The sequence below is a fragment of the Pipistrellus kuhlii genome, unplaced genomic scaffold, assembly GCF_014108245.1.
Source record: "Pipistrellus kuhlii isolate mPipKuh1 unplaced genomic scaffold, mPipKuh1.p scaffold_m20_p_42, whole genome shotgun sequence".
In the NCBI taxonomy this organism is placed as follows: Eukaryota; Metazoa; Chordata; class Mammalia; order Chiroptera; family Vespertilionidae; genus Pipistrellus; species Pipistrellus kuhlii.
Window position 1 is genome coordinate 3902854 of NW_023425543.1, and position 16947 is coordinate 3919800.

Sequence of the window (16947 nt, forward strand, 5' to 3'; positions counted from 1 at the left end):
AAGCAAACTTTAACTTAAAATTTATGTTAAGCCAAAACCGGTGTGGCTCAGCGGTTAGAGCATCGGCCTGCAGACTGAAGGGTCCCGGGTTCGATTCCGGTCAAGGGCATGTACCTTGGTTGCGTGCTCATCCCCGGTGGGAGGTGTGCAGGAGGCAGCTGATGGATGTTTCTCTCTCATCGATGTTTCTAACTCTATATTCCTCTTTCTCTTCCTCTCTTTAAAAAAAAAAAATCAATAAAATATATTTTAAAAATAATAATAAAATAAAAATTTATTTTAAAATAATTTTGGTATTTATTTTTTAATAGCCAGTGCAGTAGTCCGAGGACAGTAGTAAAACTATGTCCTGTCCCACTGTAGTCTGCCACCTCCCCCCCAGAAAATTAATGACTGCTACCACTTTTCAGCGATTATTCGACCAGATGCGTGTGCACATATAATCTCTGGAGAGCCCAAGTACATGCATGAGATGGTGCCAGTCCTCCTTTGCCCTTGTTTTTGCCCCTCAGTGAGATGGCACAGAGTGGTTCCATGTCAGCATGTCCGACTCCATGTCATCCTTTTCCATAGCAATTTATTTATTTATTTTTTAATATTTTAATTTTTTACAGAGAGAAAGGGAGAGGAATAGAGAGCTAGAAACATCGATGAGAGAGAAACACCGATCAGCTGCCTCCTGCACACCCCCTACTGGGGATGTGCCCGTAATCAAGGTCCATGCCCTTGACAGGAACCAAACCTGAGACCCTTGAGCCCGCAGGCCGACGCTCTATCCACTGAGCCACACCGGTTAAGGGCTGTCTGTCTCTCTTTGCACACACACTTCCCTCTGTTAATATCTCGGCATCCGATTAGCAACCCCTTCCTCCCCCCCCCCCCCCATGTCACATCTTCTCTGGTCTTTGTCGCGCCTGACATGATGACAGGCCCTCACCTTTCCGCCCGCAGGCTGCACCTGGGAGTTCGGAGCCATGGTCAACTACATCAAGAGGACATACCCCCTGACCCAGCTGGTGGTCGTGGGCTTCAGCCTGGGCGGCAACATCGTGTGCAAATACCTGGGGGAGACGCAGGCCAACCAAGACAAGGTGCTGTGCTGCGTCAGCGTGTGCCAGGGGTACAGCGCGCTGAGGTGAGCGCCCCCGCCCCAGGCCCACACCCCCGTCTCCCCTCGGCCCTTCCGTTAGCTGAGAGGCCCCTGCGCACCTCACGCTGCTTCGCAAGGACCCCGGGAGAGGCTGTGGCAGGCGGAGCAGAGGTTTCTGGGCCGTTGCTTGCACGTCATACACAGGAGTGGCCCTGCCAGACCCTTCCGCCTGGGACAAGCGGCTGTATTCGGGCCAGATCTGTAGCTGAGCGAGCCAAAGCTCCCACCCAGCAGCCATTTCCCTGTGGAGTCTGCGGAAAGCCTTCCTCTGTTTGTGCTGCAGGAGTTTTGCACGCCGGCGGGGGAGAGGGGACATGAGAGGGAGGGTAGGAAAGACACAGAAGATGGTGGGCTAACCAGAGTTTGCCGGCTGGGCCTTACGACCCTAGATCTCAGTGGTCGGCAAACTCCTTAGTCAACAGAGTCAAATACCAACAGCACAGCGATTGACGTTTCTTTGGAGAGCCGAAAACCGACTTCTCTGCCTGTGTTGTCCAATGAACAAAATTGGCAGGCAGCCTTTTTTTCATTTTGCGGCAGCAGCGCCCTCTGCTGGTGGCAAGAGCACCTGGTCCGCACATTTGGCAAACCAGGGCGTTGGATTTGAGGCTAGCTGAGTGCTGCCAGAGGAGAAAGGGGGAGAAGGGGGCGGAGGGGGGGCGGGGGATGAGCAAAATGGTGGAGGGAATAAGTAGCAGCATGCAATTATAAACAAGGAATCATAAAAAACAATAAAACAAGTAATCATGAGGCTGCAAGCACAGGAAATATGGTCAGCACTGTCCTATTAGCTCTGTAGGGTGACAGACTTGACTTATTGCAGCATCGCACAGTAAGGTGTATAAATGTCAGGTAACTGCTGTACACCTGAATCTCGTATAACGTTGCATGTCAACTATACTTTAATTTACTAAATATTTTTATTGATTTCAAAGAGGAAAAGACAGAGAGAGAACATTAATGATGAGAGAGAATCATGGATGGGCTGCCTCCTGCACGCCCTACACTTTGGATCAAGCCCACAACCCGGGCATGTGCCCTGACTGGGAATCGAACCGTGACCCCCGGGTTCATAGATCGATGCTCAATCGCTGAGTCAGGCCAGCCGGGCAGCTATGCTGTAATTTCTTACAAAAAGATGTTTTAAAACTAGAAGCTAGGCCGAGAACCGTTTTTGGCTGAGTGGATCAGAGCGTCAGCCTGCGGACTGAAAGGTCCCGGTTTCGATTCCGGTCGAGGGCATGTACCTTGGTTGCGGGCACATCCCCAGTGGAGGTTGTGCAGGAGGCAGCCCATCCATGATTCTCTCTCATCAATGTTTTCTAACTCTCTATCCCTCTCCCTTCCTCTCTGTAAAAAAAATCAATAAAATATATTTTTTTTAAAAAAGAGAGGCAACAGAAAACTAAGTGTGAGTGCCAGCAAAGCCCCCTCCCACCGCAGGGAGAGGCGCTCCCTGCAGGCCCTCGTCAGTGGCAGGAGCCGCCCAGCCTGCTGCCCTGCCCCCTGCCCCCCGTTTCCTCTCCAGCACGCACCCCATCCCCCTCCTGCGGTTCTTCCAGGGCCCAGGAGACCTTCATGCAGTGGGACCAGTGCCGCCGCTTCTACAACTTCCTCATGGCCGACAACATGAAGAAGATCATCCTCTCCCACAGGTGCGTCCCCTCCCCTCGGGCGGGACGGGCCTTCCTCGGCGCATTGGGGCGTCGCTGAGGGCCAGGCCTCTGGTTCTCAGGGGAACGCGATGCGGGAGGAGACGCAGGCGCTCTGCTGGCCGCCATCGCCATTCCCGGTGAATCCAAGAGGAGGGACGGCGCCCACACCTTTCCTCCCCAAGCCCCCCAAGCCCAGGCCGTCCCGGGGCGGCTGGTTCCTGCTCAGGAACCTCTCTCTCTCTCTCTCTCTCCGTAGGACGCTTTGTGTTTGGGGTCTTGGGCGCCTGACCCAGCAGCAGTGGGGCAGGAGCCCCCTGGTGCTCATTGCACGTCGTATTTTACTGGCCGGATGGCCGTTTAGGCTTTTATATATATAGATTGATCTCAGAGGGGAAGGAAGAGATAGAAACATCAATGATGATGCCTGGTGCCCCCCTGTGGTGTCAGATCTCCGTGCTCCCCCGGCCCCTCCTGCTCTGAAGCCCCCAGGCAGTCAGCCCTGGCCGGTCAGAGCAGGCCCAGCGTGCGGGAGCTCTCAGGAATAAGAGCGGGACTCCTCGTTAGGATTGTCTTCTTAGTTGCGGGCGCATCCCCAGGAGGGGGCGTGCAGGAGGCAGCTGATGGAGGTCTCTCTAACTCTCTGTCCCAGCGTGCGTGGGATTCGCCTGGTCTCTCACCCGCGTGTCCTCCTGTTTGCCTCGTCCTCCCTCTAGACAAGCGCTGTTCGGAGACCACGTGAAGAAGCCGCAGGCGCTGGAGGACTCGGACCTGAGCCGCCTCCACATGGCCACGTCCCTGATGCAGATCGACGACAACGTGATGAGGTGGGTCCGCGCGCGCTCGGGAGCGGGGCCGGGCGGGCCAGCGGGTCACTCTGCCGCGAAGGCTCTTGTAAAGAAATCCTAGTACATTCCTTGGGATCTTCAGTTTCTTCGTGCCCGGTGACATGTGGCTTTACGCTGCCTCGGAAGGTGTAACATCTGCCAATAGTCACTATCGATGACACTGATTGAGTGTGTGTGTGTGTGTGTGTATATATATACACACCCTGTTTCCCCGAAAATAAGACAGTGTCTTATATTAATTTTTGCTCCCAAAGATGCACCAGGTCTTATTTTCAGGGGATGTCTTATTTTTCCATGAAGAAGAATACGGTACACATATACTGTTAAATGAACATAAAGGAAATTTATTACCTGTATACGGTACGGTAGTACGGTCATTGTCAACACAAACCAGACACACTATGAATCCTACAGTAGCAAGAATTGCCTCATTTATTCGATGACAATCATGTCATCCTCTTCTGGAACGTCATCACAACAACCCAATTCCTGAATTTCCTGGTGAATTTCTTGTGACTCCATTTCTTTCGGAATCAGTGGACCAAATCTCTCATGTTTAGCCTGAGGGGGGGGGGGCCTTATTTTCGGGGGGATGCCTTATATTTCACTCAGAAGGAAACCTGTAAGTAGGTCTTATTTTCGGGAAACACGGTATATATATATATATATATATATATACACACAATTGATTTTTTACAGAGAGGAACAGAGAGTTAGAAACATCGATGAGAGAGAAACATCGACCAGCTGCCTCCTGCACCCCCCCCACTGGGGGGATGTGCCCGCAACCAAGGTCCATGCCCTTGACTGGAATCGAACCCGGGACCTTTCAGTCCACAGGCTGACGCTCTATCCACTGAGCCACACCGGTCTCGGCTGGATTTCAGTTTCTTCGTGCCCGGTGACATGTGGCTTTACGCTGCCTCGGAAGGTGTAACATCTGCCAATAGTCACCGTCGATGACACTGATCGAGTGACTTCTCTGGGCCGGTCGCGGGGCTGGGACACACCTCAGTGTCAGAGACGTCAGCGCCTTTAAGAAGGCCGTGTCCTTCGCTCCGTTTGCAGAGGAGAAGCTCAGAGAGGGTGAACCCTCTGCCTCAGGTCCCACAGCAGTGAGCGGAAGGGTCAGGACTGGAACCCAGCGCCAAAGCCGGGCCTCCGAGCCCTAACTCTGGTGCCAGGCATTCGCCACCGGTGTGCCTGGCCGGTCAGCACGGGAGCCGAGCGGGAGGGCAGCCCCATCTGGTGACACGCGTTTTGTCCTTTCCCCGTGTGTGCGGCAGGAAGTTCCACGGCTACACGTCCCTGAAGGAGTACTACGAGCAGGAGAGCTGCATGCGGTACCTGCACAGGGTGAGTGGCGGCCCCGGCCTCCGCCCGCCTCTGCCTGCAGCCCCTCCTACCCGCCCGCTGGGAGCTTGGCCTCCAGAGCCTGGCTCAGACCGTCCAGCTGTTAACGCGGTTAATTATTAACCTGAACTCTGTCCCTCTGCCGCCCCGTCCCTCTGTGACCCCGTCCCTCTGCGACCCCGTCCCTCTGTGACCCCTTCCCTCTGCGACCTCGTCCCTCTGCGACCCCGTCCCTCTGCGACCCCGTCCCTCTGCAGCCCCGTCCCTCTGCGGCCCCGTCCCTCTGCGACCCCGTCCCTCTGCAGCCCCGTCCCTCTGTGACCCGTCCCTCTGCGACCCCGTCCCTCTGTGACCCGTCCCTCTGCGACCCCTTCCCTCTGCGACCTCGTCCCTCTGCGACCCCGTCCCTCTGCAGCCCCGTCCCTCTGCGACCCCGTCCCTCTGCGACCCCGTCCCTCTGCAGCCCCGTCCCTCTGCGACCCCGTCCCTCTGTGACCCGTCCCTCTGCCGCCCCATCCCTCTGCCACCCCGTCCCTCTGCGACCCCGTCCCTCTGCCACCCCGTCCCTCTGCCACCCCGTCCCTCTGGGACCCCGTCCCTCTGCCACCCCGTCCCTCTGTGACCCCGTCCCTCTGCGACCCCGTCCCTCTGCAGCCCCGTCCCTCTGCGACCCCGTCCCTCTGCCACCCGTCCCTCTGCCACCCCGTCCCTCTGCCACCCGTCCCTCTGCAACCCCGTCCCTCTGCCACCCCGTCCCTCTGCCACCCGTCCCTCTGCGACCCCGTCCCTCTGCCACCCCGTCCCTCTGCGACCCCGTCCCTCTGTGACCCCGTCCCTCTGCGACCCCGTCCCTCTGCCACCCGTCCCTCTGCCACCCGTCCCTCTGCCACCCCGTCCCTCTGCCACCCTGCCCCTCTGTGACCCCGTCCCTCTGCGACCCCGTCCCTCTGCCACCCCGTCCCTTTGGGACCCCGTCCCTCTGCGACCCCGTCCCTCTGCCACCCCGTCCCTCTGCGACCCCGTCCCTCTGTGACCCGTCCCTCTGTGACCCGTCCCTCTGCCACCCCGTCCCTCTGCCACCCCGTCCCTCTGCGACCCCGTCCCTCTGCCACCCCGTCCCTCTGCGACCCCGTCCCTCTGCCACCCCGTCCCTCTGCGACCCCGTCCCTCTGTGACCCGTCCCTCTGTGACCCGTCCCTCTGCCACCCCGTCCCTCTGCCACCCCGTCCCTCTGCGACCCCGTCCCTCTGCGACCCTGTCCCTCTGCCGCCCCGTCCCTCTGCCGCCCTGTCCCTCTGCGACTTCCCTGTGCAGTCCCTGTGCTGTCCGCTGGTGCAGGGCAGGACTGGCCCCTCCTCTGGCCCTGGTGGTTTAGTTAGTGTGCTGCCTCGGGCTGAATTAAGAGGTCCTGCCATGATCTGCCGATCATAGTAAAACAGTAGGTATATTTCTCTGCCAAAACAAGGAGGAATACGTGTGTTGACAAAGAGACTAGGTTTATACTAATGCAGTTAGAGCAGCTATAATGAACTCCATGCGTATTAAATTAAGTTTGCGGCCAACATAGCCCCCATATTTCTTAAAAATTCTTATTAATCTCAGAGAGGAAAGGAGAGGAAGGGAGAGATAGAAACATCAATGATGATGCCCCTAGCTGGCTTGGCTCAGTGGATAGAGAGTCAGCCTGCAGACTGAAGGGTCCCAGGTTCGATTCCGGTCAAGGGCCCATGCCCAGGTTGCAGGCTCAATCTCCAGTAGGGGGCGTGCAGGAGGCAGCCGATCAATGATTCTCTTTCATCATTGATGTTTCTCTTTCTCTTTCTCTTTCTCTCTCTCTCTCTTCCCCTCTCTCTCTCCTTCACCCTTCCTCTCTGAAATCAATAAAGAATTATATATATAAAAAAAAAGAATAAAAAAAATCAATGATGAGACAGAATCATTGATGGGCTGCCTCCTGCCCGCCCCCAACTGGGGATCAAGCCCACAACCTGGGCATGTGCCCTTGACGGGGAATTGGACCCGGGACCCTTGAGCTTGCAGGCTGGTGTTCTATCCACTGAGCCATACCGGCTAGAGGCGCCCCCATATGTTTTTGTGCCTGAACCACCACCACCGGTCTCTCTCTCATTCTGTGTTTGCACAATGGCTCTTTCCACCCCAGGGAGCACCTGTTGGTGAAGCAGGGCCTTGTGGGATGCAGTTCGGCCACCCCTCCTAGCTCAGCCTCACACCCAGGCTTCCGGCGTCTCCACCTGCACCATCCCAGCGCCAAGCCAGGGACCCCAGCTTAGCCCACGCAGGCATGCATGCTCTCCCAGCATGGCGGTCCAGGGGTGTCCGAGCACCCCATCCCCACCCCACCCCCACCCCGCCTGCCAGGGCCGGAGTCACAGCAGCGGCTGGCCATCCGGGGACCAGGTGCCCCTCACCCACCTGTCCAGCACGCCGAGCAGGGACCAGGTCGGGCGTGAACTTGAACCCATGGATCAGTGGCGTCCACAGAATCAGAGCAATCGCTTCATTTTCTCTCTCTCTCTCTCTCCTTGGTTCAGATCTACGTGCCCCTCATGCTGGTCAATGCGGCCGATGACCCCTTGGTCCACGAAAGCCTTCTGAGCATTCCAAAATCTCTCTCGGGTGAGTGTCTCTCCCGCCGCTCCCTCATGCCCCCGGCAGACTGCCGGCCACTCTGTCCCCTTCGCATGCTGTCCCTCCCGTGGCCACCCCGTGCAGGAGGCAGGACCGTCCCTTAGGAGCGGCTCAGGGGTATGGCTCCTGAGTCTGCGAGTTTGGCTTAAAGCGGTATTTGCACTTCAGCCTCGACCCGAAAAGCAAACGACAAATAAAGAAAACCTCGCGTGACAGCCAGCCTCTCCGTCTGCTTTGAGGATAAAAATATAAGCAGCTGGAAAAGCAGGCTGTGGCCGGGGGGAGCGTTAGCCAGCGCCAGCGGGAGCGGGAGGAGAGATAACGGGTCGAGGGCGGGCGGGGACCCTGGCGCTCCTAGGACCTCGTCTCCCTGCATGTCCTCTGTAAGGACCACATGTTACCTGGAAGAGAGAGGGGTACGCCTCTGCTTCTCTCGGGACCCCAAGCTGGAAGGGTAGACACTACGGCAGACAAGGACCCACGCCCGCCCGCCCGCAGAGAGCTCGGGGGCACCACGCAGTGCGTGCCACGCGCGGGATGGGGTAAAGTCTCTCTCCTGTCACCCGCCCCCTCAGCCGCGCGGGCAGCACACAGAGAAAGCAGCGTGTGTGCCTCCTTCCCTACACCCAGCCGTAGCTCTGCTGCCGTGGCACAGGAACGTACGCAATAGTGACCGCAGGGCCGAGGCCGGTGTGGCTCAGTGGATAGAGCACCGGCCTGCGGACTGAAGGGTCCCGGGTTCGATCCCGGTCAAGGGCATGTGCCTTGGTTGCGGGGACATCCCCAGTAGGGGGTGTGCAGTAGGCAGCTGATCCATGATTCTCTCTCATCCATGTTTTTCACTCTTTATCCCTCTCTCTTCCTCTCTGTGAAAAAATCAATAAAATGTATTTTTATTAAAAAAAAATATAGTGGCGCAGGGACAGGGTACAGGGGATCAGGCAAGAAAGGGCCCCCCAGGAAGTGTCGCCCACCCCGGGCAGCCAGCAGGGGGCGCTGTCTGGCACCCCCTGGGAAGACAGCTGCCCCGGAGCTGCCCGCTCCATGCTGGCTGTGCTTGCAACCAGCCTCACCCATCCATGCTGAGCAGGTGCCCCGCGAGCGTGGGCGTCTTTAAGAAGGCGGCCGGACGTCCCGCTTTTGACGGGACAGTCCCGGTTTTTAACAATTTGTCGATTGTTTGAAGCACCACCGGCAGCTTTATGTTCCCGTCTTAGAAGATAAATGGCGTGAGAAGCCGTCGGCTCACTGAGCTGCCTTGTTCCCACAATAATGACTGTAAATGCCGGGCTGGGAGCCCTTCCCAGGACCCCTCCCCCCAGCAGCCTCGGCCCCGCCTGGAGCTCAGCGGCCCTCACCGCCCGGCAGAGCAGCGCCTGCATTTTAAGGCGACGTCCCCGGGGCTCCGGTGCACAGAGCTGGGGCGTGCTTGGCTGCACAGGCGAGTCATGTGGGGGCTTTAAGCAGCTGCAGTGCCTGGTTCCTCTCCCACCCACACCCCCCACCCCAACTCAGATCCTGATGGAACTGGTCTGGACGCTGCTTGGTGATCTTTCTTTTTAAATATATATATTTTTTATTGATTTCAGAGAGGAAGGGAGAGGGAGAGAGAGAGAGAGAGAGAGAGAGAGAGAGAGAGGCATGATGAGAGAGCCAAAACCGGTGTGGCTCAGTGGATAGAGCCTCGGCCTGCGGACTGAAAGGTCCCGGGTTCGATTCCTGTCAGGGGCATGTACCTTGGTTGCGGGCACATCCCCAGTAGGGGGTGTGCAGGAGGCAGCTGGTCGATGTCTCTCTCTCATCGATGTTTCTAGCTCTCTCTCTCCCCCCTCTCCCTTCCTCTCTGTAAAAAATCAATAAAATATTTTTTTAAATGATGATAGAGAATCATTCATCAACTGGCTGCCTCCTGCAGGCCCCCTACTGGGAATCGAGCCCGCAACCCAGCATGTGCCCTTGACCGGAATCGAACCCGGGACCCTTCAGTCTGCAGGCTCTATCCGCTGAGCCACACCAGCTAGGGCGCCGCACAGAGATCTTTCCAAACCCCTGCGTGCGCCCACGCAGCCGTGTTTGAGAACAGGCTCTGCTCTGCTCTGCTCCGCCAAGCTGCCGCTCTCCAGCCTGCTAGGTCCCTCTTCCCCACGGAGGTGAATGAGGCAGCGGGTGGCGGTCGGACGCCCTTGTAGGACAGGGCCTCACGGCCGCCTTCCCCCTGCAGAGAAGCGGGAGAACGTCATGTTCGTGCTGCCCCTGCACGGCGGCCACCTGGGCTTCTTCGAGGGCTCCATGCTGCTGCCCGAGCCGCTGACGTGGATGGACAAGCTGGTGGTGGAGTACGCCAACGCCGTCTGCCAGTGGGAGCGCAGCAAGCTGCAGTGCGCCGACGCTGCCGCCGCCGACACCGAGCAGGTGGAGGCCGGCCCGGAGTGAGGCCCCCGGACCACGGCCCTCCAGCCGCCCCCCCTCGAACCCGGACGTCCCTCCCCGGCTGTTCAGGTCTCCCCCTCCCTCCGCGACCTGGATCTGACCTCACCCCATCAGCGGGGGCCGCCACCCCGGGCGCTCCAGGCTATTTTTGTGCTTAGTTCCCTGTTCTTCTCCGTTGCGATGTCCTTCCGTGGTGACAAGCGCCACAGGCAGCGTCTCTCTCGGCCTCCTGTCCGGTGTAGCGTCATCCGCACGATTGCTTTTCAGCCAATCTCGTCTAGTTTTCCCTACGGAAAAAAAGGTGTCAGGACAGCAGTTTTGCTTTGCCGATCAAAAGGGCCCTCCCCCAAGAACAACGAAGGGCGTCGGTCAGTCATTCGGTGGCGACCGGATGTGTCCTTGCGTGGATCCCGAAAAAGCGCTCGCCACGCCGGGCCCTCGGCGGAGGTGCAGGTCAGCCCCGAACCCGGGGCCCCTTAGGGCAGAGAAAACCGCCTGGATCACAAGCCAAGCTTCTCCCTCCCTCGCTCGCTCGCTCGCTCCTAGGACAGCGTCCCGGCCCCTTGCAGGCGCTGAGAGTGGCCGGGGGCACTTATTAAAAATTCAGCCTCCCAGGTCCCTCCCCGACGAGAGGCCGACACCACGGGCCTGGGAAAGGGCCTGGGGATTTTAATTTTTGACAAGTGCCCCCGGTGATCCTCATCGCCCGGCAAACTGGCCTTCCCATCAGAAACATCTCAGTAGCTTTTTTAATTTTTTAATATATTTTACTGATTTTTTTTTTACAGAGAGGAAGAGAGAGGGACAGCGAGTTAGAAACATCGATCAGCTGCCTCTTGCACACCCCCCTACCGGGGATGTGCCCGCAACCAAGGTACATGCCCTTGCCCGGAATCGAACCCGGGACCCTTGAGTCCGCAGACCGTCGCTCTATCCACTGAGCCACACCGGTTTCAGCTCTTTTTATTAAAATCCATAGTCGGAGGAGGGGTCACCCAGCTCCCAGGGGTCCCCCCTGTGACCACTCCAGACTCTGCTTCTCACCGGCTAGATGACCCTGGGAAGGCCCCCTTGAACTTGACCTCCCTCGCCTGTGAAATGGGGCCCTTGAACCAGGTAGATTGCCGGCTGAGGTCGCTCCCCGCCCTGAAGTTCAATGACAAACTCGCTTCCCCTGAGATTTTGAGAGACAGACAGGTGGGAGGACCCGGGAGCTGCCCTCTGGTCTAACCACATAGACGTCATCATTTGCCTTCTTCTGTCGGTTTGTCTGTCTGCTCCTCCCGTCCCATAAAGCCGTCTGCGGGGCCTTGTCTTACGACGCGCTCGCTTGTAATCTTGTCTTTTAACCCGGGTCTCTCCCCAACTCTGGCTTTTGCTACCAAACATCCAGAAGCTGGACCTGAGATGGGAGCGAGACCTTCCCAACCTGAGGAGGTGTTTTCCTGCAAGCGTATCCTTAACTCCCTAGTTCATAGAGGCCTCTCCCCGCGGGTCCTCCCCGGCGAAACGGTCACTCTGACGTTTCAAGTACTTTCCCCCAGTCCTGTGTACCTGAATGCACACAAACCCTGCGCTTTGCAGAACCCGCAGTCGCTGTCCGGAGCGAAATGGAACTCCGAGAGACGTGGCCCGGGTGCTTCAAAACGTGCCCCGCGTCATCCCCTTGGCTCCGGGGCGGACGGGAGGAGGAGGAGAGGTCCGTGCGGGTGTGGAAGGGGGCGCAGGGGGTCCCCTGGGGGCTCGGGGGCCGACCCCTGTGGCCGCAGGTGGACACAGTTTGAGGATCGCCCCCACCCCCACCCCCCACCACGTGACTGTGGCAGGAGATGTCTGTTGAGCTGGAGAAACTATTTGCTGACAATCGCTAGATCGAACTAACGAATAACATCAGGAACAGCCATTGTCTCGAAAGATGATGATGCCTGTGGCCCGGACTCTGCTGCAGTTTGTCCTGGTGACACCGTCCTCCCCAAGTTGTTCTTTTTCTACTGCGTTTCCTTCTCGCGTTGTTTTAGCACAGAGTGGCGCTTTACCCCCCCCCCCCCCCGTCCGGAAGCCTGCCCTTGTCCCCTGTCACTTCCCCGCCCCCCGACAGCCACAGCTGCGATCCAGAAGATTCTCAGTCCTACTCCCACGACCCCCTTCGCCTCTTAAGACTTCCTGTGAAACGCAGTGACTTCATGGGTTCCTGTGACCATCCATCTCCTTGTCGTTTGCCCGGGTCCCCTCTCTCCACCTGCTCTGAGGCGCTAGCGGCCAGCTCCCAGCTCCATCCGGAAAGAGGAAAGACAGCGTGGTCCAGGTGCCCCCCCCTGCAGGTGAGGAGGGGGAGAAGGCAGGGCTTGGGGCACCTCCTGTGCTGCCACCCGACCGAATTCACCCCCCGGAGCCGAGCGGGCGGCGGCCCAGCTGAGCGCTTTGCAGTGTGTGCCTCTGAATGGCTCTCACACGGAGGCCACTGAAGGCCTTTGTCCAGCGCCAGGCCCTCGGGCGCGGAAACGAGGGGGTGGCTGTGGCCGCCTCCACAGGGACAGTCTTGTTTGCCCTGAATGGGCGCGCAGGGCATTGAACGGCCGGAGAGGCGAGCTCGCCTGGTGAACAAGGGAGCGGCGTCCTGTATGTGGGTCAGCGTCCGCCTCCCTCCCTCCCTCCCTCCCGCTCCCCTCCGCTCTGCTTCCAAAGTCATTCATTCCTGGGGGCCGTGGGAAAAGCCATTCATTTCTTCCGGCTGTTCAGGCTTGAGCTTGAGCTTTTGAACGTTCTATTCTGAAATCAGATGAAGGATGTAGCAAGTTGCAAAGACCCAGACAGTTCAATCGCAGGAATAACACGTTAAAAGCCAAGGAGGGGGTCCCGACGTTCCTTCTGGTTGAACCCCCTGCCCCCCCCCCCGCCCCCCCCCCCAGACAATTTGAAGACACATGAGTAACCGATTCTTGGAAAATGGTGTCAGGTCTCCTTGATGCACTTCTGTGAGAGGGCGTTTTAACAGCCTTGAAGAAAACCCCTTGCCCTGGCCAGTTTGGCTCAGTGGATAGCGCGTAGGCCTGCGGACGGAGGGTCCCGGGTTCGATTCTGGTCAAGGGCGCGTACCTCGGTGGCAGGCTCCTGGCTTTTGGTCAGGGGGCAGGCGGGAGGCAACCATTGATGTGTCTCTCTCACATCGATGTTTCTCTCTCTCTCTCTCTCTCTCTGAAAAATCAATGGGGGAAAAAACATCCATAAAAAAAACCCATCACTTCTCTGCTGTGAGTTTGCACCAGGGCCTCCAGGGCGGCCTGGAGAGAAGGCTGTTTGTGGTCACGGTCATTGTCAGCTCTCAGCGGCGTGGTGGGGGGCCTGTGACAGATCCCAGGAGGGGAGATGTGCCTGGAAGGGGAAGCGGGGTGCAGGGGACCTCACCCTGGATGGGGGGCAGCCGCTTCACCTTCCTGAGGCCCAGTGACCCCAGACCACGCATGTCAAACTCGAGGCCAGCGGGCCACACGCCTCGAGGTGGCTTGCAGTCCTGCAGGCCGCGAGTTTGACACGCTTGTCCTAGACCGTCTCTCTGAAACCACTCATCGACGCACAAGTCATCTTCCCGAACGTTCCTGCCGGCTCCTGCAGCCCTTGCTTTGGAATCCGTTGAGTCAGGGCCCCTGGTTCTCACCCTGTGGGGCCTGGGGAGGGAGCTGCTGCGTCAGGCTTTGCGGGCGACGACCTTGACCTTGCCTCCGCCTGTGTCTTCGGCTTCTCTTCGGCGTCTCCATCCTCATCTCAGCGTCTCGCTGTCCCGGGGGCTTGGCCGCGTGACCGGGGCAGGTGCGGCTGCTGGCCGGAGGCAGATGCCCCGTCTCTCTGTGCGGCTTGGGCAGGGCGCTGAGCGTTCCCGGAACAAACATCCTCCCAGCTCCCGCTTTCATTCTCAAACCGCCGTCTTCATCCAAGCCCGGATGAGAGCGCGCTTTGTCGCCTGTGACTCCGCGGGTCATTCATCCCGCCAGTTCCCGGGGAGGGGGGACAATGCGTGTGTTCTTGCTTGTGTGTGCCCGGCAGGCAGGTGTCCGGGATGTGGGGGGCCCTTCTCTCTGGCCTGGAGATAAAACCGAGATCCCTGACACCCCACGTTGTGTCCCGAGTTGCTAAGAAGCATTTGCCCGCGGCACCCGCTCACCACATCATCTGGAACCCCTTTCTCTGACCAGAAAGCCTTAACTTGAATATCTCCCCCCTACGTCCCCCAGGATCGTGGCAACGCCATTCAAATCCTTCCGGTTTGAAGCGAAGCCACAAGCAAAACCAGAGCGTTTCCCCGCGCGGGGAGGGGTGGGGGGCCTGTACGCACCTCCTTACGTCAGGCACCCCACCCCTTGGCGATCGGGGGCACAGAACCTGCCAAATGCCCCCTCCGATGCCTTCCTTCCTTCCTCCGTGGCCCCTTGTTCAGAGCCACCAGCTCCTTGGATGCTTCAGAGGCCGTGACAAGGAGCCGTCCGTGGCGTGCGGAGGCCCGGAGTGGGGGGGACGGTCAGAGGCACCCGCTCTTCCCCGAGCAGGATCGCTTTTGCCAAATTGTATCCGAGGCTGAGGGAAGGGGGAGTGGCCCCTGCTGGCAGCGAGACCGGGATGCTCCCCCAAAACAAAAGCAGCCCCGAGTCGAGCTCGCCAGCCATTCTCCGCTTCCAGACAGCGGCCAGCGGCCCCTTCCCGTCCCCCCTTTTCTGAGCTGGTTTTCCGGGCGTGCGTGTGGGTGTCTAATAAATAAGAGGACATTCACTTCTTTTTTTTAATATTTTTATTGATTTTTTTTTACAGAGCGGAAGGGAGAGGGATAGTTAGAAACATCAGTGAGAGAGAAGCATCCATCAGCTGCCTCTTGCACACACACCCCCACCCCACTGGGGATGTGCCCACAACCAAGGTACGTGCCCTTGACCGGAATCGAACCCGGGACCTTTCAGTCCGCAGGCCGGGGCTCTATCCACTGAGCCACACCGGTTTCGGCCGATTAAGCCTTTTACTAACTCGACTCCTCTGTCCATCAGTAACGAAATCCATATCCTACGGTCTCCCCCTCCTGGTCCCCCATCCGCCAAGAAATCTACTATTTTGCCATAAGCCGGGGACCTGCAGAAATTACCCTCCTCTCCTGGGCATTCTCCTCCTAGACCACTCGCGTCGAGCAGCCCCCCGACCGGGGGCGTGGGCGGGCCAGGCTCCCTTCCCCGGATGTAGAGTTAGGTCCCGGATGTAGAGTTAGGTCCCGTTAGGTTTTATCCTTCAGCCTCTGCCCCGTTAGTTCCCCTGAAGCACAACCCCCCCTCCCCCTCCCCCCCAGCCCGTCACCCCTCCACCCCAGCTCCAGGCGAGCTGGCCCCCCCAATGCCTCAGGAAGACCTGGCACTGTACCCGAGCACCCACTCCTGCCACTGCAGCGGCCTTAGCGACACCCCCGGGACGGCAGGGGCTGGAGGGGGCGCCCCCCCCTCGGCCCGCTCAGACTCCTGCCAGCCCCTCACATCCCCCCGCAGTTCTGCTTCCAGGTTGATTTTTTTTTTTTTTTTAAAGCAGGCAAGGATTTATTGAAAAACTGGCCAGGACGGCCGAGGGAGCACCACACGCAGGTGGGCCCCGCATGACCGCCTCCAGGTTGACTTTTTGAGAACCATCGCATCCACATTCCCGATTTCTCGTTCTGTGTCATTTCGTTCGGATTTTCCTGAAACCTAACGTCGCCGCCCTAAACACCATGTTTTTCTTTTTGAGTTTGTGTCTAAAAGCCTCCGTGCTGCCGGGTCTTGGGGGTCTGGGGGCAGGGGCGGGGGGGTGTGGACACACAATGGGGACCCTCCGGCACCGAGGCGTTTAACATCTGCAACTAGCAATGCAATTTTTTCTAAATAACGAGGATATTGACTTTTATTAAGAAACCAGACTAAAACACCCGTGTCCTGGGCCGTTTTTACGTTCTCCTGTTGCGTTGGGTCCTCTTTTGATTATTCCATGTGGTGGTGGTGAACAAAGATCACGACAAGCGAAAACTGTAATTTTGTTATCTTTTGATTCAATGGACTTTCTTTACTTAAAAAAAATAAAAAATTAAAAGACTAAAAATGTGGCGAGGCTGCGAGTTTTCTGTGTGGTGGGGGTTTCATATTCATTTGTTTATTTATGTATTTTAATATATTTTATTGATTTTTTTTTTTTTTTTACAGAGAGGAAGGGAGAGGGATAGAGAGCCAGAAACGTTGATGAGAGAGAAACATCGACCAGCTGCCTCTTGCACACCCGCTACTGGGAATGTGCCCGCAACCAAGGTACATACATACGCTTGACTGGAATCAAACCTGGGACCTTTCAGTCCGCAGACCGACGCTCTATCCACTGAGCCACACCGGCTTCGGCTGGGGGGTTTTATATTTAAAAGGGTTCTCTGCTGTGTCTTCACCAAAGAGTGAGTTTGAAGGAAAATGGGCCAAACACCAAGTTCTTGTGATGACTGGCTTTTAAAAAAATGTATTTTTTACAGTGGGGGGAGGTTGGGGAGATCTGGGGGAGATAAGAGATCAACGGAAGGACTTGTATACATGCATGTAAGTACAACCAATGGACAAAAAACTCTGGGGAGGGAGGGTATGTACGGGGGAAGGGGCTTGGTATATGTACAAAAATAATAATTTAATAAAAAATATATTAAAAATAAATAAAAATTTAAAAATGTATTTTTATTGATTTCAGAGAGGGAGGGAGAGAGAAACATCCGTGATGAGAGAGAATCATGGACCGGCTGCCTCCTGCACGCCCCCCACTGGGGATCGAGCCCGCAACCCAAGGCACGTGCCCTCACCAGGAATCGAACCCTGACCTCCTGGTTCCTAGG

The 16947-nt window shown here is 57.5% G+C and overlaps 1 protein-coding gene across 2 annotated transcripts in view; it reads left to right on the plus strand.

Moving 5' to 3' along the window:
* ABHD2 (abhydrolase domain containing 2, acylglycerol lipase) overlaps nucleotides 1-10493 on the plus strand; it is a 46325-nt gene extending 35832 nt beyond the window's left edge. For both annotated transcript variants that reach the window (XM_036411830.2, XM_036411829.2), the window contains 6 exons: nucleotides 952-1135; nucleotides 2713-2805; nucleotides 3519-3629; nucleotides 4937-5006; nucleotides 7556-7640; nucleotides 9874-10493. In XM_036411830.2, the coding sequence (XP_036267723.1) occupies nucleotides 952-1135; nucleotides 2713-2805; nucleotides 3519-3629; nucleotides 4937-5006; nucleotides 7556-7640; nucleotides 9874-10085 (755 nt within the window). In that variant the 3' untranslated portion in view covers nucleotides 10086-10493. The remainder of the gene's footprint in view (nucleotides 1-951; nucleotides 1136-2712; nucleotides 2806-3518; nucleotides 3630-4936; nucleotides 5007-7555; nucleotides 7641-9873) is intronic.
* Nucleotides 10494-16947: the final 6454 nt, after the last annotated feature.